At 40.9% G+C, this 23,833-nt stretch overlaps 3 protein-coding genes across 3 annotated transcripts in view; 1 reads left to right on the top strand and 2 right to left on the bottom strand.

The window, feature by feature from the left end:
* Positions 1–12,942, bottom strand: part of LOC145450115 (uncharacterized) — a 25,176-nt gene extending 12,234 nt beyond the window's left edge. The window contains exons 1-5 of the mRNA XM_080328599.1: positions 12,804–12,942; positions 1,188–1,249; positions 1,023–1,130; positions 864–964; positions 6–358 (exon numbers count right to left, since the gene is read on the bottom strand). Of these exons, the coding sequence (XP_080184725.1) occupies positions 6–358; positions 864–964; positions 1,023–1,078 (510 nt within the window). The 5' untranslated portion in view covers positions 1,079–1,130; positions 1,188–1,249; positions 12,804–12,942. The remainder of the gene's footprint in view (positions 1–5; positions 359–863; positions 965–1,022; positions 1,131–1,187; positions 1,250–12,803) is intronic.
* LOC145449617 (sodium-dependent serotonin transporter-like) overlaps positions 1–23,833 on the bottom strand; it is a 139,132-nt gene that overhangs the window by 94,979 nt on the left and 20,320 nt on the right. The gene's annotated exons all lie outside the window — the stretch shown is intronic.
* Positions 18,372–23,802, top strand: LOC145449638 (uncharacterized). The gene is made up of 4 exons (XM_080328035.1): positions 18,372–19,414; positions 19,484–19,574; positions 19,675–19,902; positions 20,326–23,802. The coding sequence occupies exons 1-4, from the start codon at positions 19,384–19,386 to the stop codon at positions 20,624–20,626; spliced, it is 651 nt and encodes a 216-aa protein (XP_080184161.1). The 5' UTR covers positions 18,372–19,383; the 3' UTR covers positions 20,627–23,802.

A 23,833-nucleotide genomic window follows, 5' to 3' on the forward strand; every position in this document is an offset into this window, starting at 1 on the left:
AAAACTTTATCAAACATCTCGTCATCAAATATCGAATGTAATTCCGAATTTTGGTTGGCAGAGTTTGTAGTCTGTTCGTCCGTCGTTGGTGTTAAACTGCTCGAACTCAAATCGTCAGAAACGCTATTTCTCGACGGAGTCCGATTTGAGCGTTCGTCTGTAGTTCGACGTTGTTGCTTCAGGCTGTTGTTGTTATTTGCGCAAAAGTTGGTTTCCACAGAATTTCGAAGCCGCGAGTCGGGGTTTTGACTTCGGCGCTGCTTTGGGGAGGACTTGGCCGGCTTTCTGTTCATCGGACTGGGCGAGGGTAACGGGTGGTTGGTCGTTGTGGCAACGTTTGATGTCTGGAGGCAGTTTGCTGGAAGAGAAAAAGAATATGAAGGCCAGGACACAATGAGTAGCGGTCCGAAAAATCTAATAACCAACTGATTTGATTCTGAATGGAGTGTTAGGCTTCGAGTCAAGTCACTCATTTGATGCCAAAACCGCTTGAATGAGATGTAAAGTTCAAATATGAGTTCTACATGATAGCAAACATGATTTGGTATTTTTTCGGCAACACCTGTTTCATTGCATTTTGTGACAATGCTGAGGGCTGATCACGGTCACAAGATGTCATTCCCACTCATGTTTCGTATGTTGCGATATGGCCGGTCATGATTTCAAGGCTTCCGTAGTAGAAAAGTACAATTGTCATTGATAAATTACCTCTTGAGTTGCAAGGACCGTAGGCTATCATGTCAGTGCTAGAAAAAATATTCTCACCAACTCGACTCAATCATTAGCATTGACACTCCACTCGGATTTGAGCACTCGAATCATTGTGCATAGTCCTAATAATGAGTTTGCAGAATGATAATTACCGTCTTCTTGTGCGGGTGAACTGGAACCCCCACTGTGAGCGGGTGACAGAAGCCCGGATGGGGGGTTCATACCGTTGCTATACATGGAATCTTTCATGAAACTGAAATATAGATGATATCTGTTTTTTTGGAAAATATCTCCCGAGATTTTTCTCTCACCTTTTTTTTAGGTCAGCGACGGCAGTTGTCGGTTTTCGTGGCAACATGTCGTGCATTTCGGTGTCACAATGACAAAACCAAATCAGTGGAATGAAGTCATTAAGAGAGCTGAAAATATCAAGTTCAATTGGCAAACTGATATACCGGGCCAATACAACATCTTACCTGCCAATGAACTGAATCCAGCAGTCTTTATGATATCATAACTTCACTACTTACAATGGCATCTGGAAAATCACAACGCAAAAGTCAGACTAGGCGAGTGCAAAACCAAGAGTAGGGATGGGGTTCAGAGCCCCAAAACGGTGCCTAGTGAGCAGATATTATAGCCAGCGATAAGTTAACAAGAAAATGGGCATTTTCACAATGTATACACCAGGGAATATCATACAGATCCCTCCATAGAACAACTATAGAATTAGGAATGAAATCTTTGAATGCTATTTTCAACTCTCTATTAAAAAAAGGAGCTTAATAATTCATGCCACGGTAAAACAGCAGCGCGAATGACTAGCTTCTCTAGCCTACGAAGCATCCAAATCAATTATTATCTCTTTCAGATGTTTCTGCCAGCTTCGTAGACAAAAGTTTAATCACACTGGCTAGTGCTGAATGCTAATAAATGTAGAAACACGGTCTGAACTTTCGCCCCCCTGAAAATCTCTGCAAGTCATACATTGGCCTATGTTTCATGATACGGGTGATCAATAAAATAGCGACAATATTTCCATTATTTTGGACAATCATGGCGGGACAACTAGAAAATTTTCAGCTCTTTTTTAAATTAGATTAGAGTTACAATTATTGCTAGATTTTTTACAAATGAGGATTCGGAAAAGAAAAAGAACAAAATCGAAGTTCAGTTCATATCAAGTCATGGGTCATTCTCATCATAAGCATAAGACTGGCAAGTGTCTGTACAGCATAAGACGTAAGCATAAGACTGGCAAGTGTCTGTACAGCAACATTGGCTCATTTTGCACAAACTTTACACTTTCCAACATCTTCAGGAAAACCAGAATCTAGGTTAGAAATAAGAGTTAAATGAGAGCATAGAATCAGTTAACAAACTAGATAGCAGGCAATGATGCTAATTAGACAACTAGAAATATGTAGTTGTCAAGTCTGGCTGTTTTACATGCACAGGAACAATGAAAAACCTGCTATAAATGAACATGGGCCTCCCTAAGATGGAGGAATCGTTCACAGGTCCTTGTCCCAGTACAGCCCCAGAGTATTTTAGTAATATATGTCTTGATGCTAATTTCTTCATCACGAAAACCGTCCCTTGCATTTCCACTGCACAATAGTGACATGTTACTATTACAATGACTAATCCATTTCCTGTAATGCCAGACGATAGGTAAGGCCGAACAGCTGACAGAATGTAATAGACAAGACTAATGACATTTTCTCAAGCAAGAATCTCGCTATAAACATGGAGCTCAAAACGCCTTTTCCTTGTACTACAAACGAACGCGGCTCAGTCGCCATGGTCTATTTCATAAGACAATGATATTGACAGTCCACTAATACACTGTGGCAATTCGGGCGCGTGTCGACGATCGGGAGATTGAAAACTTTCTCCTGTCAAAGTCAAATCTTATAATTGCAGTCTCGCGTATCGCCAGAGGCAGACGGACTAATTTCTTATTCGTTCTTCGCTTCATATTACGAGTGCATAACGCATATCGCTGTCGAAAACCAACGCCGGTTAGCGACAGTCTATTCAGGAACAATGCTACCGCAAAAGGAAACAATAGGCGATGAAACTAGTTGTTCACTTCACGCATTCAGCAGCGCTTGAAACGGGCGCCGACTATACATCGGATACAGCGATTTACTTTCTGCGCGCAAATTAATGGACTCAATATTATGCTCAAATGACACGCGTCTGTTGCTATACCCAACATAAAACGATCCGATTCGACACCTCGCAACTGTGCTTCATCTTCAACATCTATTTGTTACATGTAGCAATATGTTCGCTTAGTTTAAAAAACATCCCAGAATACATTGACAAGCCTATCATCTCTTCACCCAGCTAGGCCTTCAAATAGCAATAAAAATTGTTTCTACGTGGCACGCGCATCGGGGAATATCTGGTTGGGTGCTGTCAATAACTATTCCACAGTCATCTTTTAGAATTGCTTGCTTTACAATACCTGTTCAGTGTTATCTATTGCTAGTGTACCGAGTATCAAGTTCATGTGTGCCGAAGTAGATTTGGTGGATTGGAGTGACCGCAATTGGCATCCACTGGGTTGACGTCGTAGTGAGTATTTGAAATCGCTTTTCCAAATTCTAATGCTCGACAAGAACATGCTTAATTGCCGGAGTTCATCGAAGCATAACTGTGATGTTATGCTCTGATAAATCCGCTGAGTCACAATAAGAAGCGCGCAATTGTCTCAGCGACCTGCAGCATTTCGCTACCCACATTTGAAGAGCTTCTTCGATGTGTTAAATTCCAATATACAATTGAATATATGATTCAACTCACATGCCATCAACGAGCTGAGCGCGCTAAAGCCAGCTCCATGCAATCTTTATATTTATATCGCATTGATGATTCGAAATTATAAACGGTGTTGCGTGCGTGCACCTTTAGTCCATGGGTCAGCGTGAAATATCGTTCCTTGAACCCTGCTTTCAGACCTGTGCACAAAAGCCAAGCAATGGCATGGCCCTGACCACAATATAGGATCGTGCTGTAATTCTCGTGCGTGATTTGGGTTTTGAAGTGTCGATTCGGCGCTCCGCCTGCCGCAGTAACGCAATCTACAATGTCGCAAATTGCTATGACGTACTGTAGTTATAAGTTAATTATGACGGCATCATATCAATCGTGAAAAAGGCGAAGAAGTAAGACCCTGCTTAGTGCGACATGGAACAAGACGAATGGGTGCTGGGCAATTCAATTCATTCGCAGTGTGTATCGTAACGTATATTGCACCAGCTTTCGAGTAGAAGCTTTGACGATGGTTCATTCACAATGTGTCGTGTTCATTTCTTAAAAGAAAAGTAACATTTGCACAGAATTTTCTCTACTCGAATGTTAACTACGATCGCATGACACCTAACCAGCAACCACACAGCTACGCCAATGATCATATATAGCCATTACGCGTCGGTAGTATATTACTACGCTACAATAGACAAACAGGCCGAGACTTTTGTTTGATACATTGGGAATACGAACGTAAACATCCATGCGTAGTTGCGTACTTTTAGTCGTCCTGCTACTGCACAGTGGAAAATGTGCGTTGCATGGTACGAAATGGTTGCACCATATTTTAACACGGTGTGACGGTACTACTACGGTACGAAAAATTGCCAGGTACGAATTAAGATAAATTGTGTCGTGCCATTTTCATGACCCTGACCGCTAAGTTAGGACAGTGATTTAATCACAATTAAACATTTTGAAAAGTAGGCCTAGTGCTTTTCCGATTTCATGAAAAGGTCGGAATTTCCCAGCCATTTCGTAGCCCGCAATTAATCGATACCGCGTCGATGAGTGAAATTCTTAGTAATAATTAATTCATGCATTCACGAAGAATTCGTACCGGCGTTAATATGACGACAGTGCGCGTCACAATAACTTGCTGCAGATCGATATACGCGCAGAAAGGGTCGCCAAATGCATAGACAGGCAACTCGCACAACAATGGTCGGAATGACATTGGTGATTCGGTAACTAATGTCTGTAAGGAAGTCTGCATATTACAGACTGCTGTATATGAACATGTTTTTTTCGGGAATCACCCTCGATATGAGCATGGACCCAATCGACAACTGGACACACAGGCGGGTCGTCGCCAGGTAACGCTATGCCAAATTCATACGCCATTTCCGCGTGAAACCAGTAACAGATTCAAGTTGGTTGCAGCGCAATCGCAAACGTCCATATACTGTGAACGCGAACTGGACAAATTTAGTGGTGTAACTAAAGCGAAATAACTCTAATCAATGTGTGAAATGTGTTCATGCTTTAATACTAATCTTAATTTCAGGATTTGCTGAAAATGCTACAAAACTGCATATCGCACAATGAGCCAAGGTCGGTTTATAGGCATTACGCCATTTCCGCGTGAAACCAGTAACAGATTCAAGTTGGTTGCAGCGCAATCGCAAACGTCCATATACTGTGAACGCGAACTGGACAAATTTAGTGGTGTAACTAAAGCGAAATAACTCTAATCAATGTGTGAAATGTGTTCATGCTTTAATACTAATCTTAATTTCAGGATTTGCTGAAAATGCTACAAAACTGCATATCGCACAATGAGCCAAGGTCGGTTTATAGGCATTTGTCATTCTCGTGCTGGAAAATGAACTCGGATTTGATATGAAATGAACTCGAATCTAATTGGGAATTTCATTCAACTTCAAAGTTTTTGCAAATTCAGTAGGCCTACTTCTAATTCTAATCTGGAAAAGCTGATAATTTTCTGGTAGTCCAACTTTGTTGGAATACCCCTCCTCTGCCGTACGCTGAGTTCAGAGTGAAAAATGGTCTACGGACGGAATGACAAAATTTTGTAGCCTATCATGTGCTGTGATTCTTCAATAAGTTTGCACGATTGCGGCTCAAGTGATATCTACTAACTATAATGATTTGGTGCAAGACATTTGATATACAATATTCTTTTCTCTACTAGTTGCTGACGACTTCCTCTGACGGAAAGTCAGTCGGAAATGTTCTGGTTTACTTCAATACGAACATATAATCCCATTGTATGTTGAAGTTCTGTTCTTCCAAGAGTCTGTGTAAGTTATATCCACTACGCATCGTACAGCTATCGACTGCAACTTAAAAATCATAAAGGGTTTAACAGAATGTTGTAGGAAAAAGTGTCTGATCCATTAATTACCCGTTATTCCACTGATGGAAAAAGCGCGTATGATAAACTGATTTTGTTTGCTTGCCATGCTTCGCTGATCTGGCTCCAACTCATCTAGCGTTGTCCGCTTAGCTGTGAAACGATTACACCAAATACTGTCAATGTAGCCTTCGCTACAAATGATTCCGTGTAGGACGCTGTGCAAATAGGCGAGTATTTCGATCGATAGCGGCGACACAACCGCCTTGAGCCGACCACAACAATAGTCACTCGTAATATAGGAACGTTCTATTGTTATTGTAAAGGTAGCACGACCCTTCATGGTCCGGCTGCCTACAATACTGTTCTGATGGCGTAAACTGTCCAGCAAGATGCAGTCTTATATACTATACCCTACGGGTCTGTTATATCAACATAGGCTAGCGAAAGGCAATCAGTGTAAATTATCTCATACGAATGGCAATTGAGCAACGCGACTCGACCGTAAATCGGACGAAGAAGTTCGACATCAGGGGTAAACAAATAAGAGCATGGAAGAAACGTAAAAGGGAAACGTAAATGATAGAGCTTTGTTGAGCAAGAGACAATGCCGAGAGAGATCTCGACGCGACGGAGCGTGACGAAGAACGCGCTCGTCGCGAATTATGCAGACAGTCGACGTAATAAAGATGTCGATTGTTGCTGCTTCATCAGACCCGAGCTGCCAACTTATAAACAATCTGACTGCTCATTAGTCGTCCATTGCAGATAAGTGTAACAATATTATTGGAAAATCCTAGGTTAATTTTGTCTCGTGTCCAAATCCGGTGGGTGTTCGATGAAGTTTGTTCAAGGCTCTCGCGAAAATTGGAAAGCATCACAAATGCCGAACTCCAAATTCACAATAATCGTAGATCAAAGACCTCGAATCCATTTGGATAACGGTAAAGATGGGATGTGACGCCCAACTCCACTCCATTCGCATTCGTGGGAGGCAAAGCAATGTTGTGATACGGACGCACCACAGAGCTCTGGATGTGTAGTGGTAGGGAAAGGTTCCTCTCGCACTTTGAAAGAGTTGAGAATGATCAAGCGAAAAAGGCTTGGTGCTACAACTTTGATTTCTATTGGAACTACGCGACACAAGAGATTCCGTCGGCCGTACTCGGTTGGCAAACATGGAAGTAAAGCGATAAAGCAAACAGTGGAGCGCGTCCTGTTCAACACAAGCGGCATCACGAGTTCGCAAATCGCGACAAGCGCAACTTACTGGATGCAAAATCGGTCCGTGGACAATGGACATATGAGCATGCGACATTACAGCATGCGAGACTTCGGCATGAGACAATTCGGCATGCGACACATTAGCATGTGGGTTAAATTACGGGTTAGGGGTAGGTTTAGGTTGGATTTATGGTTGGGTTAGGCTAGGTTAGGTTAGGCTATGTTTCGGGGTAGGGTAACTTTTTGGGTTATACAGCCACATGCTGCAGTGACGCATGCTGATGTGTTCCATGCTGAACTGTCGTTTTCCATTGTGTCGCATGGTCATATGTCGGGCAACCGCAAAATCGCCGTATTTACTAAGACGGAACAACCGGTTGCCAGAAGCAGCGCTAATAGGGGTAGCTACTAGCTCCTAGTTCGCCCCTAGTCTAGTCCCGTCCATGCGTGATGGGTGGCTGTATGAGATGACTGAATGTTGGCATTATAGGCGACAGTGACCCCTGATAAATGTGAGCTCTGAAAGCTTCGGTGATAAGCGCGAATATTCAAATGTATGATGGGGTTGTGAACAGCCAAGCCTCATTATGACTGGGTGTCTCTATAATAGCAACCAATATCTGGGTTCGAAGTAAACCTATTGAAGGAGAGACTCGAAAAAGGATCAGAGAATGCGTCGGAGCGTAACGAACTGGCGGTTTGACTGTTTCTGTTTCGTAACAATGCCGCGATTGAGATTGGTTCGCGGCCATTTCGAGTCGCTTCAGGCTAACGGAGACACTTTACCGGATATCGCCGGTTTTCTATCCGGATGGGACAGAATTGATGCTCCCAAGACAACGCTAGAATATATATTGCACAATGCACATTTTTCATTTGATCATCTCCAACACTTTTGACGATAAACCACAAACCTACCGATCACAGAATCAACTACTACAAGTAGCAATTTACGAATAATTTGATACTACTTCAAGTAGAAGTACGAAATGAAAGGTACGAGTATTCGCGTAGTGTGAAAAAGTGGATTTGGTCGGAAGCTTGCATACTTAACGCATTTAATCGGAAGTGACCACTTGTCAAATTAACAATAGCAACATGTATCTTCGCAACACAAATCCACTGATGACGCTACGAATTTCCGAATTATTTACAGTTCTCGTGATATATACAACTACTACTATTTCGAGTGCTTCTTATGATAATTTCACTCATACAAGTGACGAAAACTCGCCACGAAACGACTTTCTACTTTTCAAAATGTAAAGTGCATCGGGTAAGTAGTTTGGTCTCAGTCTGTTCGCACAACATTATCATATGAATAAAACGCTATCGCTTTCGTTTCATGAAATCAGGCGCATGCGTCGCAATTGGAATCAGCCACGGCATTCGAGTTTGGTTTCCTTTCTCGTACGAAACGCGACTTGACTAATTAAACATCGTGTAAGAGGAATGGGTACATGGGACGGATCTGCAGAATTATTCTAGACAATGATGCGGCCCGATCACTGTTTTACAGATATGCAGCCTCCGCCGACATCAGCAGCCTTGTTTTCGATACTTCAAGACTTTCACAGAGAGAAGAAACTATCGAAATGCGCAATTCAGTATTATATCTAAATAAACCCCGATATGTTCAGGGGAAATCGCCAGTAACTAGAAGAGAACTGAAGCCAAAGTTATTGAGACGATCGTTAATATGCAATGTTCTTTCCAATTCTCTATTAGTTGCTGACGATTACTTACCACTGACGAGTGTTAGCGGGAAATATTTCCGTTTATTTCAATATCAATATATTAGTCAATTATATGTTGAAATTCTGTACCTCCAACAGCATGTTCAAAGTAACGAAACTATAATTCTCGCTTGATCACATAACTCTTCGTGGCGAGAGGCGTGTCATTTCGGTACTCGAAAAAAAAAATCGCCTCACACTCATCGCACCGAAACATTGTGCCCAGCCCTGATAATAACGCACGATTTCAAAGATTCACACAAAAATAACCGAAGTTAAACGACAAACGCGTATGTAACGCTGATTAAGTACACTTGCGCAACTGGATCATTTTAGTTTTGCTATTTCTGCGTGTAATATTCTAATTCTAATCTAATTTGTGAAATGTTTCTATGCTCTCGTACGCTGCCGGTACCCTGTGGGACGTTGGGTCCTCACCAATGTTCCCTCTAAGCTGCGCACGTGCGCAAATGCGCAGTGTTGAAACGGTCTCTGCGCACAGAAAATCTAAGTTGCGCACAAAAAATCCTATGTGATGACCTTTTTTTAGTCGTTACGCACTGTTGTCCAAGAGTTTGCGCAGTGAGTTGGTGAGCGTGTGCAGACTCGTACGAAATTAGCGGGAACATTGGTCCTCAGTCCTCACCACTCTCTTAAAACGGAATGAAAGCGGTACGATGCAATTTCGGACTTGATACGACATATTTATGGTATAGTCGTCCGAATTTTAGGAAAATGGTAGTATGTTCAGCCCCTTCAGGTAACAGATGTCATAAATGATAATTAGCATGACCTGACCATGGCCTCTCACACGTACGAACGAGATGCAGACTTGCGCAAACTACATATCTAGCTAGCCGGCGATCAACGAACAAGCCTACTGTTATTTTGAGTAAGTCTAGGTGTAGTTGCGGATTTGGGAGAGTGTTCAGTTTTGGTTTTAGTTGCGGATTTTGCATAGTGAGTAGTTCCTAGATCTACAATTAAAAAAACAAATCCAGTTGCCGAACCCCGTTCTTTTGAAATGTCGATTCTATCTTCAATATTTCTTAGCTCAGTAGTTCGTAGTGTCAGTGCTGCCAATTAGTGAATTTCTACGGAATTGAATCTAGTTAATCGTGTATTTTTATGGGTCGTTAGTTCTAGCTACGAGATTTTAAAAGTTAGTGGTGGTAGTTGTACATTTAGAAAAGTAAGTAGCTTTAGTTGTAGCTGCGCATTTTGAAAATTCAGTGGTTTTATATGTGCGATGCCGATCGCTTGACAGTGAACGAGAATAGCTGACGGTTGTCTCGGCCCGGAATGAGCTTGAAATGTGTCGGCATTGTTTTTAGAGAGTTGGAATGAGCCATCACACGCTCCAATAACTGCGAAATGCTTCTTTAGCTGCGACCGCGAACGAACTTCGGATCGAGTTAAGTCTGGCCTGGAGGCGACGTTTTATGATTCAAGAATGCGGCGCTGGCAAACACGATTGTGACGTGCCGTTTCACGAACGAAAACGCCACAGGCTGCCTCTCGACGTATTCCTTCCACCCGGTCGTGTTCGAGCTCTTCGAACCAAGGGCTAAATGATTACAATTTTTCAAAGCACCAAACGAAAAGTTACACGGACAAAATATAATAAACGGCACAGCAGCGGATTTTTCTCTGCGCGATATCTAATCCACTTAAGATGAAAGCAATGTTGATTTTTGTGCTCCTCAGCATTCGATGGAGCTCAGATTTGGATATTGACTGTGGAACAGAGTTGGACGATTAGAAAATTATCAGATTCTTTGAAATTAGACTAAAATTTGAATGACTGAATTCGCAAAAACTAGGAAATTGAATTGAATTATATGAAGTTATATCAGTTCATATCAAATCAGTGATCATTCTCATAAACAAACGTCCGTACATCAATCTTGGCAAGATACAGCTTTCCTGTAGTATTTTCAGGAAAGCAGAAAGTAGATTAGAATTAAACCAAGAGCATAGAAACATTTCACTAATTAAATTATAAACAGATTGCCAGCAATTCGCACTAATTAGTGTAATTAGCCTACTTGAATTATCCAGCTGTCCAAGTCTGCTGGGGAATGGAAATGGGAAACATATATCAATGAAGGATTTGGATCTATATTTTGAAAAGGAATTTCGATTTGAAGACATAAATGAACTTGAATTGGGACATGCAAAATTCTAAGTGGTGGTAATGAGCAAATTTAGATTGAGATACGGGCTTTGGAATGACAAAAATAACATTTGGGACTCGCATCATCCTTGTTGTTCAGCTTCCTGTTTAATATGTTTTCATCCTAGCCAGTAAACTCTGTATTTGAAGCAGACTGATTGCACTGGCCAAGAATGAAGGGTTTTTTTAGTGCCTAAGATATTCATATGGTGTCTAGGTAATTGAGGTTGCTGAATCCGAAAAGGGCATCTGTTTCTTTCAGTAGGTGTGATATTCCATAGTTATACTGTATGGGTGTGATAAATGGGTCATTACCAGTAGCCAGTACATATTAAGACAAACCTCGTAACAAGAAGTGGATAAAAGCAATGAAGAATTTGAGATGATAATAATGGAGGTAATGTTCTGTCATGAAGAACTGAAGAGTGACAAAAATACTTGTTGAGTGTGAGAAATAAAGTTGTTTTGAGTGATACATAGGCATTCTCTATCTAAATCTATCTAATCCAACCTGCATATAGCGTAATCCCTAATCAAGTTAATGAAGTTGTAGTCACGTCACAAAGAAATGCGTAGTATAAATTGAAAAGACGGCAACGAACGTAAGCCGATGTTTCTCATGGAAAATTCGTGCTGCTTGATAGGTCAACTTATATATCTCTGAGAGTTCTGCGCCACCATAAAAAAGGCCATGGGTTCCTCGTTCCTGACCAAATCTGACCCATCACCTTTATTCATTATCAGTAATTATCATTATCAGTAATTATGACTCGGATAAATTGTCATTCAGTTCATAGTCTACAAAAGATTACTGCTTTTTAAATGAAGTTATGGTTACTGTAAATTTGGACAATTCTTGCTCATTTGCTCAATCGTGCATGAACCTATCCCGATTCAAACTATTGAAATTCGAAAGCTCTGTACTGAATTTTCTGTCATTGTGGTCTGGCATATCATTTTATACACCACACTCGATAAATGGAAATCCTTCCCAAAGGATGTGATATCCCTCTACAAACGTGACAATCTATAATTATAAACCTTTCATTATTATTTTATTGTAATGCAAGAACATAACGGCTGTATATTTAGCTGCCTGGTATTTTCAACAAAATTACATGATAAGAGCCTCTTGGATATAAAGAACTTCAATATACAATGGAATAGTATATTAGTATTGAAATGAGCCCGGTGTCGTCATATTTGGTGATATGATTGTTGACCACCGCGTTCGTTCCAATTCTGTTGACCACGGCGTTCGTTCCAATTCTCGACTAGTTGCTGACGATTACCCTTGACGAGTTTCAGTCTAAAACATTTAGTTGATTTCAATATGAAGATACTATTCAAAATTATAGTAGAAAGTGCTTGGATTGTGGACATGTAGGACAATTTTTTGGAGGCCCATGCCAGTAAGAGGACAGCTTTAAATGACTTGCTGTTGCGCATTAGAAATGATTTGAAGGTTTTTGAACAGAGTTCATTTTCATCTTCACCTTCAAAGTGTTTCGACAATGAAGATATGAAATGATTATCAAGTATTGGTTATCGAGTCGTCAGTTTTCTTCTGCACGCTATGCCAGTGTACTGAGCGCCTAGCCATAGATACCAAACCACATTTAATATGAAGTCCTTGATATGACTAGGCCGAGGATTAAACCCGCTACTTCTATTTGTAGTTGAGTAGGACTTTACAACCGTACTTCTACTTCTACTTATGTAGACATTCTATCAACGATGGCTACTTTGACCACGTCTGCTCAAGATTATGTTTCACTATGAAAATTTTTAGAGTGATTTGATTGTGGTGGCGGCTTACCGTTAAAGAAGAGACGTCTTGAAGAGGAGCTCGGAAGACCATTGCCACAATGTTTCAACAATTTTGAACCCAACTCTTGACTTGACTCTAACTCCTCATGAATACTGGTATACACTACTGGAATCTCGGTACGTTTTGCCTGATATATCAGGTGAGCAGCGACGATTTTCCAAGTTGAAGTAATTTAATAAAAAATAATAAAAAAATAAACATAGTGTGAGCACAGGACACCGATTCCATATAGGCTGGTATATCTGTACGGAATGACAATCGAAGTCAACATGCAGACTACCTAATCACAACTTTCTTGAAAAAAAATTGCAACATGTGCATTCTCCTGATCTGGCAACATCTCTATTCTCTATTATAATCTTTATTCTTATCAAAACGGTGGCAGGCAGACAAATAAAACTGCTACAACGATTAGTCGATTACAGTTGAAATTACCAATACGGTAGCAAAGAATTTTCTGCTCCCTAAGGGATACAAATTATGTAAAGCACGACAAAACTGCAATACAGGGTATCGACGTTCAATAGCCTACTCATCTCTCGAGCACGGAAACTGCTTCGGTTATCTACAATGTGGTTTCTAGCATGCTAGGGAAGCACAGAATTGATCAAGAAATTCTGCCACACCATGAAATCAACAATTATCGAGATTACGCCATACTTTCGTCACCACAGCTTGCTCCATGATAGACGACGGAACTGGCGAACCAAACCGCCTTGGAATTCAAACGACTGATGATTCGGTTCGTCATATGAGTTATTGTTCAGACTGGCTCATCTATTCCGTAATCCTGAATTAAGAGCTGAGAGAACCGTTCAATTCATGGTATATAAGGTGCTACTCTCACAATCTCTCTATTCACTCATCGGCAAGTACTTAAATGACACACATAACATGGATTCTCGACTCAACAGACCGAAAGCGGGCATCCAATTCCAAACTATCAAGACACCACGATTCCACGAAGTGAAGTTGGCCAGGAGGCGAACTTTTCTATCCATGTAAAAATTTAAAGTGTCATGGTCGGCAAATGCGCCAAGATCATCACTAATTGACTATCGCCCCACGACCAGACATGGGGTAATCGCGATTAGTAATCGTTTACGACGATTACAGCATTTTCAAGTAATCGTAATCGCAATCGATTACATTCGAAAAAATTCCGAAGTAATCGTAATCGTAATCGACTACTTCCTATATCTAATCGATTTCTTTGTGAAAGAGCGATTACTTTTTATTCGTACAAGGACTATGACATAAACTCAACATTCGCGAACAAGGAAAATATATTATACCAGGTTAATGATAGCACAAACGTCTGATTTACAAACACCACTGCTCATTATTACGTCAGAAGTATTAGCTTCGCTCATGATTGCGTAAGAAGTATCTACACATTGTATGTAAATAGATATTCGACGTACATTGTAGTGTGATTGTAAGAACACCTGCCCTGCGATATATCAGGTTATAACAACACTCCTGACGCCACTACCTCGCAGCAGGATAATAATCACCATTCTGCCTAGTTACAAATGGAAACTTATGTATTGATGTTTGGTTAAGGGTTATGCTTATAGTTAAACGCAATTTGTTTGTTGGTGTTTTGAGAGCAGCAGGCCTATGCAGTACGTATTACCAGGGATGGTGTGAACGTGAGGTTCACGTTCGCGTTCTATGTGTGTTGAACCTCAGAAATTTAGAGGTTCACGTTCACAAACGAACCTTGTTAGGTTCTGAACTGTAAACCTTTTTTCATATATTACAGTTTTCACTTCATTATAACAGCTTTGGTTGAAATTTATTGCATTTCAACTGCTGGTCATTCAATGCATGGCGCTGGCAGCATAAAAAAATCAACACCAAACGAGCATGCTCCTTGAGAATCTCAAAAATAATGCTCGAAATAACCAACATTCCGTTTGTGAATATTTTGGTGACTCTCTGCTGTGAGCTTGACCAGCATTGACACAACATCAAGAGCGAGATGCACTACATGTAGCCAGAGAATTATGCTTATTCGATCAATCAAAGGAATTGATATCGTTGTCTACTGTAAAAAATCTAGCAGGTGTGTAAGGCGTAAGCTTATATTCCCTTGCAAGTCCTCGTCGAAATTGTTGGCAAAGCGACGGAAGATGTTGATTTTATGAGATTATTATACCATTTGATTGCCCCAGTTGAAACATTTGCCGACGTTTAAAACGTCAATTTATACTTTAGCATAGTGGCATTATGTTGCCCGAGTCATCGCTATAGGTATCGAGTATACATTAATATAGGCTCTAACTTCACTAAAATGTAGGGTTGGAATTAGAAATACGACGTCACGTGACGTCATGAGGTTCACGCTCGTGTTCACACAGAACCTTTCAAAAAGGTTCACGTTCACACGAACCTGAACCTTTCAGAGGTTCACACCATCCCTAGTACGTACTTACACCGAGCAAAGATTTGAAATGTTGTACTCGCCAAATAAAACATTACAATTTCCACAACGAAGCATTAAAAAATCAACAGCTGTTGATGTATATCATAACCGAACCGTTCTTTGCCGTTTCTCGTAACGGCAGCGTGCAGTAGGCTATCTGTATTAAGTAGAAGGCAGAATTTTATGGTCACTTTTTCTTATTTTCATATGACTCTATACTTTAAACGGGTGCCAATCGTTATTTCGCAATTCTTTGCCTGCTGTCATAGCCATCCGCTTTTATGCCATGATAGCGCGGGTTGTAGCTAGAATAAGGACCAAAACAGCAATTCGTCCCGCACTCCGAACGCTGGTCTTGGGCCCCAATAAGGTGGTAAATTTCCAAGTTGAAGATGAAGATGAAGATTTATCGTCAATAATATTAGTAATTGCATTATATTACTATTCATTTTTAAGCCTCTCTCAGCCCCCCCCCCCAGATAGTCAGATTTACCTGTGGAGCCGAGGGCACGTAAATCATAATTATAACATCTGGTATGTTGTTGTAAATACTTTATTGTATGTTGTTAATTCGTGACCTCCGGTCTGTTATATATAACATCAAAAGATATTGCAGTCACCCAAACGTAGATGACGAAAAGAAAAACTTTCGTGAGACGCACGCACAAATAATTGCCCTGTCTTTATTCCTCTGTGGGTGGCCCGGGTGGCATTTGTATTGTGGGCTCAGATTTTAAGGATAGGATTATTAGTCACACACACCCAGCGCGGCTATTGACAATGGACACATGCTCAAAGTTTTGGCCAAGGTCTTTCTTTAGTAATACACTTCTTGGAGTCGCATGTTGGCCGAAAGCGAAGCCCGAAAACAATGTTCAAGTTAATCAAATCTCACGAAAATACTTTATAATTTATGTTGGTTTTACCAAATACTTTTGAGTCCCCTTCCAGCGCTCTCACCACCCTATTGGGGAGTTCGGGGTGCGGCAGTTAAGGACCTGGCAAGAATGCAAATCGTTGGATGCGATAAATTGTCCCATTATTAAGTTGGACAATGGATATATTATGACGTAACAAGCAAATAGCGCATCATTTATTGAGAAAGTTGATGTTATCTGATTAGGCCTTTTCGACGCAATCCTTATATTGTCTTCAATATATCTTGTAAGATTAGTTCTAAGAAGCAAAATAAATGTAATCGTGAGTAATCGTGATTACTTTTCCAATGTAATCGTAATCGACTACTTCCTGATTTTGCTGTAATCGTAATCGTAATCGCAATCGATTACATCCATGAAGTAATCACCCCATGTCTGCCCACGACCACGATCATTTTTACACATTATCATTGGTCCTATGCATGAATTGATATCCTTTAGTCGAGGAAATAAAGGTTCCAAACCCCCTCCTTACTAAACATTGAATAAAGACGCTGCTTGATTTAACTCAGATCAGATCAACGAGTAAACGATTCTGATTTGTTATCTTGCTCCACCTTTGATTGTATACCGCAGACCAGGAATAGCGAGTTCGAGTTCTAATTCTATATATCCATGCGCGCGCACCATGTCGATTCTGCAATGAGATATATCATGTCGTACGTAATTAGAAGATAAACACTATTACTGCAGAACACATTCTGAGTTCAGCTCGGTTTATTCTTACGCCAAGTTTATGTATCAGTTCCATTGCGGTCAATATCCCTCAAATTTCAACGACTACTTCACCTCGGAGTCAAGAGCGCACACGCGTGTCAACGAAGAACAACTACCATATGATCAGGGCCGTAACAGCACTTCGTCAGCCCCCCCCCCCATTGGGTGATAAACCTAACTTCTGGGGGGCTTCGCCCGCCAGACCCCCCTATGCCTCTGCGCTGTTTCCCGCTACTTGTCCTCTACATTGGCTGTCCATTCAATGTTAGCTTCTCTCGCCTGAACGCGCGAAGCGCGAAAATTTTTTATAATTCGATGACTGAATCGGTCAATAAGATCGGGAATTGCATATATATATATTGTTGTTAGTTTTTACCCTCTCTCTGCTCACGTAATCGTATTTACCGATAGAGCTGAGTGAGGGGTGTTTGAAAAGGTAGGAACCCTCAATAATAATTAAGCATCTCCGGGTGTATACCGGTTGCCAGGAACGAAACAGCACTTCGTCACGCCCCCCCCCCCAAAAAAAATAACTTGAGTCATGGGCATCTATAAGGTGATAAACCGTCCCCCATCACGTTGTTCGCTTTTACGACGAAATTATAGTGGTACCGTTTCGTGAGCCAGCGCGCCAGGCGCGAAAATTTTTGATAAGTCATGATAAATCGGTCAATAAGGTCGGTAATTGCATATATATTATTATGAATTTATTGTCCTATCTACTCATATTTACCTGGATAGCTGAGTGAGGTGTCTTCGAAACTGTAGAGTCCGTAAATATTAATTAAACATATTTGGGAGGGCGGACCCGTTGGTATGACTTCGTTACATGATGTTATTTCATGACCTCCTGTCTGTTATATCCAAAAATATCGAATCGCCCAAATGTACTAAACTAGAAGTTCACACGATTTCAAATTGGTACTTCTTCACTGCCATATAATTTTTCCCTGCGGGATGATATTTGTCTTGTGAGGTTCAGATTGCCAGGACAGGAACATTCGGCGCCAGCTAGATATGTGTAGGGCCTATTCTGTATGCCTAATGCCTAAATATAACGAAGTTTTCGGTCATTATAAGGGCAGTTCCTTTCGACCAAGGTTTTCTCGCCGACGATCGTTCTGGCACACTTCTTGGAGTCGCATATTACATGGCCTAAGATAAAACTTTATGTCTTGGTGCGTCCTGGCGCGGTAATGGCCAACGCCGATATGCACATTTCTATAAATGTTGCGTATTTTTTCTTCGGCGAAGAGTACCCAATAATCAAGATATTTGGCAACTTGAAATCGCGCACAGCGCGAAAAATTTTTGAAAAAGTTCCACAAATTTCCAAAAAATACTCTATAATTTATGCTAATTCACGAAATAATTTTGGGCCCCTTGGAGCTCGCCCCCTCCAATTGGAGGGTTTGGGGTGCTGCAGTTACGGGCCTGCATATGATCAGGATGGAATACAAGGAAACGCATTTCTCTACCAAGTATGCCGGACCCCAATTGTGGAACAGCATCAATCAATCAATCAATCAGGTTTATTAATATTTTCATCGTTTCAAAACATCACAAGACTGCGATACAATGAAAAGATAGGAAGGTGTCGAGCCAACTTGGAGTTTAGCCTTTAATATCAGACACCCACCTTAGCCTAGGCGAAGTAAAGAAGAGGCATGCACATTGCTCATCTCTGATAGCTACTCGGCGTCTGAACATAACAGACGCCAAACGCCGTATAGCTACTCGGCGTCTCAGAAAACCAGACGCCAAACGCCGTATAGACATTCGGCCGCCGCGCGGCGTTTGGCGTCTGGCGTTTGGCCTCTGAGCGGGTTTAACCCCTGTTGCTCTTGCGAAGGGTCCATCAAACACTAGGTGTCGCCAGACGTTGGGTGGTTATTAACGACCAGAGATGAGCGGATTTGAAATTTCTATGTCCTAATCCAATCCAAATCCGAACATTGAAATCCAAATCCAAATCCTAATTCATAACTTTTTCTTATTCAAGTCCATGTCCAATCCTAATCCGATTCCAACTGGAAATTCAGAAAAAATACTAATTTATGCAATGGAGGGATTCGAAAATTTTCTTTCACAACCAACGATTCACTTGATTCAAGATAACTTAGTAACCATAAGTACATTAATAACTGATCTGAATACAGTTTGTCGCCATTCGCCACACGACATTTCAATCTCCCAGAAAATAGGTAAATCCAATCCAAATCCTAATCCGTTCTGAAAAAAATGTCTAATCCAAATCCAATCCAAATCCGACAAAATTTCACAAATCCTGTTTTTTCAAAACCTAATCCTAATCCATGCTCATCTCTGTTAAGCCCTATGCACACTGGAGTTGGCGACGCAGTTGTGCAACAATAGGAGAGAATCGCAGAAATTCGATGCACACCGGAGTCGCCGAGAGTCGCGATTTTGGCGGTCGCCGACGAAATTCTTTCTCTAATTTACGTCGGCGTACCGGTAGAACATGCGCTACTTTATCGGCGACATCGTGGCAGGTAGGTCCTCGAGGGATTCTCTGAGCTACCACTTTGCGTGATAAAATAGCAGGATCTTATTCATTTTAGTGATGAATATGAATAGAAGAAAGGCAGCTATTTCAGTTAGAGCAATTTGTGCTTACTATCTTTGTCAGGAGCTATGTCCCTCTGCAGAAAGGTGAGTGAAATGTTATTATTGCCATGGGCGTGCTCCGTTCACGGCATATGCCTATTTGAAAGAAGTCAAATGCACAGATAGCCAGTTTATGTTTCTTTAGATCATATTGGGTACATGAATTGTGGACCGAAAGAGATACTCAATCAGAGTTTGTGCTAGCAGAAAGCCTTTTAGCTGGTGGGGATCCCGAGAAATGCCACACGTATTTCAGGATGACCAGTTTAGAGTTCCACACCTTGCTGATGCTTATTCATGACGACATCAAACATGTTGACACTAATTTTCGCAAGGCTATCTCTCCAAAGAAAAGATTGATTCTGACTTTGAGGTTAGCATAGATTCACAATTCAGCTGTTGCCCTAAGCTCTATGCAGTACCGGTACTACTGCAATTATGCGTTCTAAAGATCAGTTTTTGAATTTATTTCGCCCGGAGAATAGATCTCGGTAATAATAAAGGAAGCCATGTAATATTGAGATGATTTATGTTCGCATGTTGTCTATTAAGGTGTGTCAATTTATAGTCAAATAGGTGAGATCATGAAATAAGGTGTGGACAAGGCTTCCATAATTGCTGCTTCATCAATATCAACATTTCTGATCAGTGAAACAATATGATCTGACAGTGACATAGTTATGGATAGTAAATGTATATTGAAATATCGTTACGAATTTCTACTTCAACAAATATATTTATGTTATTTGAGCACAAAAATATTTGTATGTTCAGTGCAACAATATTCATTTTTCAGAAACCTTATCACGGGAGCTGATAAAGTACAACTGTCCTTCTCCTTCCGTGTTGGTCATACAACAGTGGGAGTAATTATAGATGAGTGCTGCAAAGCAATTTGGGCCAAACTCGCTCCTATTGTTCTTGCGCCCCCCTCTACCACGGACTGGCTTCGAATTGCTTCTGAATTTTCTGATATATGGCAATGTCCCAACTGCATTGGTGCCCTTGATGGGAAGCATATAAAGATTACAGCGCCACTGAATTCTGGCAGTGATTACTATATAATTACAAAGGCTTTTTCTCCATTGTTTTGTTAGCTGTATGTGACGCTCAGTATTGATTTACCCTGGTTTCTATCGGTGATTGTGGTCGTCACAGTGATGGTGGTGTATATTCCAATTCCACTATGGGCCGTAGATTTGAAAATGGCACATTGGGTATTCCATCGCCTAGCCTTTTACCATCCTCTGACATAATCATGCCGCATTACTTTGCATGTGATGATGCATTTCCACTAAAAGTGGGAATGATGAAACCATTTCCTGGTCGTTATTTAGATGCCAACAAAAAAAATTTCAATTATCGCTTGTGTAGAGCAAGACGTGTGATTGAAAATGCCTTTGGGATACTTGCTGTACGTTGCCAAATATTTTACAGGCCTATAAATTGTCATGTTGAACGTGTTAAAGCAATCGTGCAAGCTGCTGTTGTGCTTCACAATTTTATACAGAACAAGAATGGCTCAATGGCTACGGATAGATGGGCAAGACGAGAGTCACGATCGAGTGATGCGACAACGGCAGATTTGTTGTCGCTTCATAGCATGAAACGGGAGCGTAATTGCTAATCCCATAGATGACGACCCGAGCGCTCAAATTAAATAAAGTTGATCTTATTTGAAAGCTACAGTCGCGCTGATTCTGATAATATACATTAAATTTTCATCAAGGCAATGGAACCACCCCGAAATAGCCTTCAAAATATGAAAATCGGCATTGTTCTAAAACAATTGCAACGGCGCAGCACAATGACCATAACAACGGTCCGTGCGTGGTTGAGATTGTTTAGAACAATGCCGATTTTCATATTTTGAAGGCTATTTCGGGGTGGTTTCATTGCCTTGATGAAAATTTAATGTATATTATCAGAATCAGCGCGACTGTAGCTTTTGAAATAAGATCAACTTTATTTAATTTGAGCGCTCGGGTCGTCATCTATGGGATTAGCAATTACGCTCCCGTTTCATGCTATGAAGCGACAACAAATCTGCCGTTGTCGCATCACTCGACCGTGACTCTCGTCTTGCCCATCTATCCGTAGGTTAGTTATCTATAGTTAACCACCCAAAGTCTGGCGACACCTAGTGGTTTGATGGACCCTGTTAATGAGGAATATAGTGTGGTTGGGCAGGGCACAAGAGAATATAGTTTATTTTGAAACAACAACAACAACAACAATATGTTGAAACTGTAATCAATCTCATCATTTCAAAATGCCTTTCTTAGCATTCTTCCGAAATCTCAAATCAAGAACCGCGTGTTGGTGACCCCCTGGCATGGATATATCTCTATAATTCTCTCTTTTTTTAGTCATGATGCAGCGTTGGCCTGAATATTCGTTGTGAGGACTACAACATATTTAACTATAGATAGCTAACCTACGGATAGATGCGCAACACGTGATTCACGGTCGAGTGATGCTACAGTCGCAGATTTGTTGTCGCTTCATAGCATGAAACGGCAACGTAATTGCTAATCCCATAAATGACGACCCGAGCCCTCATATTTAATAAAACTGATCTTATTTGAAAGCTACAGTCGCGCTGATTCTGATAATATACATCAAAATCTGACCAGGGCAATGGAGCCCCCTCGAAATACCCCTCAAAGTCTGAAAATCGGCATTGGTATGAACAATCGCAACCATGTAAGGACCATTGTTATGGTCATTGTGCTGCGTCGTTGCGATTGATCAACTTTATTAAATCCTCAAGATTACCGGACCACGACCTGACCTATCGATCTCGCCTTCAATGACATGCCACCCCATTTTGTCGCCTGTTTATTCTATACCATTTTCTTTACTTTCTATTCAGTGTGCATGCCTCCTCTTTACATCGCCTAGGCCAGTGGTCGGGAACCTATGGCTCGCGAGCCATATATGGCTCTTTTGGGCATACGATATGGCTCTTTCCGAAATTTTTGTTTTTGTGCTCAATTTATCAAAACTGCAGAAACTTGTTAATAAATCTTCAGCACCATCAGTATAATTATTCTTGTGGTAGTATAAACACGTCTGTGAGAGGTTTATAGGCTACAGTTGCGTATTCAGGGTTTGGGTCTCGGACCCCTGTTTCAAAATCCTCAAATTTATGCTGCTGTATCGCCGGCGACCAATATCACTCCGGATTTCGATATACCCTCCACGAAATATTTGATTTCACGATTCGTTGATTGATCAAAGAAACTAGGAGACATGGCTGCTCAGTGCTCCTGTATCACAATGCAGTTTTCAAATACACATTTTATTCCTGATCTGCGGCGAGAGATGAACTGTCGTGGGTTGAAGTGACATTCACAATTACAAATTAAAATTACAAACAAACGCCATAGCTATCCACGTTATTGATTGATAACGTAACCTTGTAGTCGCTGTTAAAATGTAGGCGTGTGGCGCAACGTTATGTTACCGCCGAATACTTTGAGAATTGAGAAATCGAATCGGAATCAGTGCGACAATTACATCCGATTAATATCAGTTATTATGAATTGTAAGATATTAACGACGAATTGCGCTATCACAGGTAAGGCATGGCCCGGCCGTGCCTCACATATTACTTACGTCTCTTTTCGCGCTTTATTTTCGAACAATTTGGTAGTAAAAATATTCAAAATCTAGTAGACAGGTGAGGCGCTGCCTCACTCGCATCCCCTGACCCCACGTCACTGACACATCACACATTACAGTGGGTAGTGACCATTTTTGGCTCAGCCTACGTATGTCATCATGGGTAGGCCTACTCGCATTTAAGAGAAGCATCAAGACAAACCTACGATCTCGTGTAACTGAAGAAAGTCTCAAATTTTGTATGTACAACAATTATCAACCAGACTACAAAGCCATCAGGAATACCATGCAACACCAAAAGATGCATTAACTGTAAAAAACATGTAAAAAGTATATCGATACTTTTACTGTTGTCTATGTCTGTGGGAATTCTAGATGTAAATTGTTTTGAGCTTCGAAAAATATCACAGGCCACTCAATTCAATACAATTAAAAATTTATAACTTGCAAAAGATCTATGTAACTCAAGTTTCGCATACTCGTTACTCAAATAAGACGATCAGCAAGATTGGTACGAGTTTTTACCAAGGAAATAAGTTCGAACGACGAATCACATGTAGTGATTTCGAATTTGTGCTATCGTGAAGTCACGATTTTTCAATTGTGACGTAATAGTTGATTGACATGCTCTTTGAGAGTTAAAATGGAAAATATAGGGTCAATATGGCTCTTCGGAC

This window comes from Botryllus schlosseri, chromosome 11, assembly GCF_051294905.1.
Source record: "Botryllus schlosseri isolate E-star chromosome 11, Bs_hap1, whole genome shotgun sequence".
Classification (NCBI taxonomy): domain Eukaryota; kingdom Metazoa; phylum Chordata; class Ascidiacea; order Stolidobranchia; family Styelidae; genus Botryllus; species Botryllus schlosseri.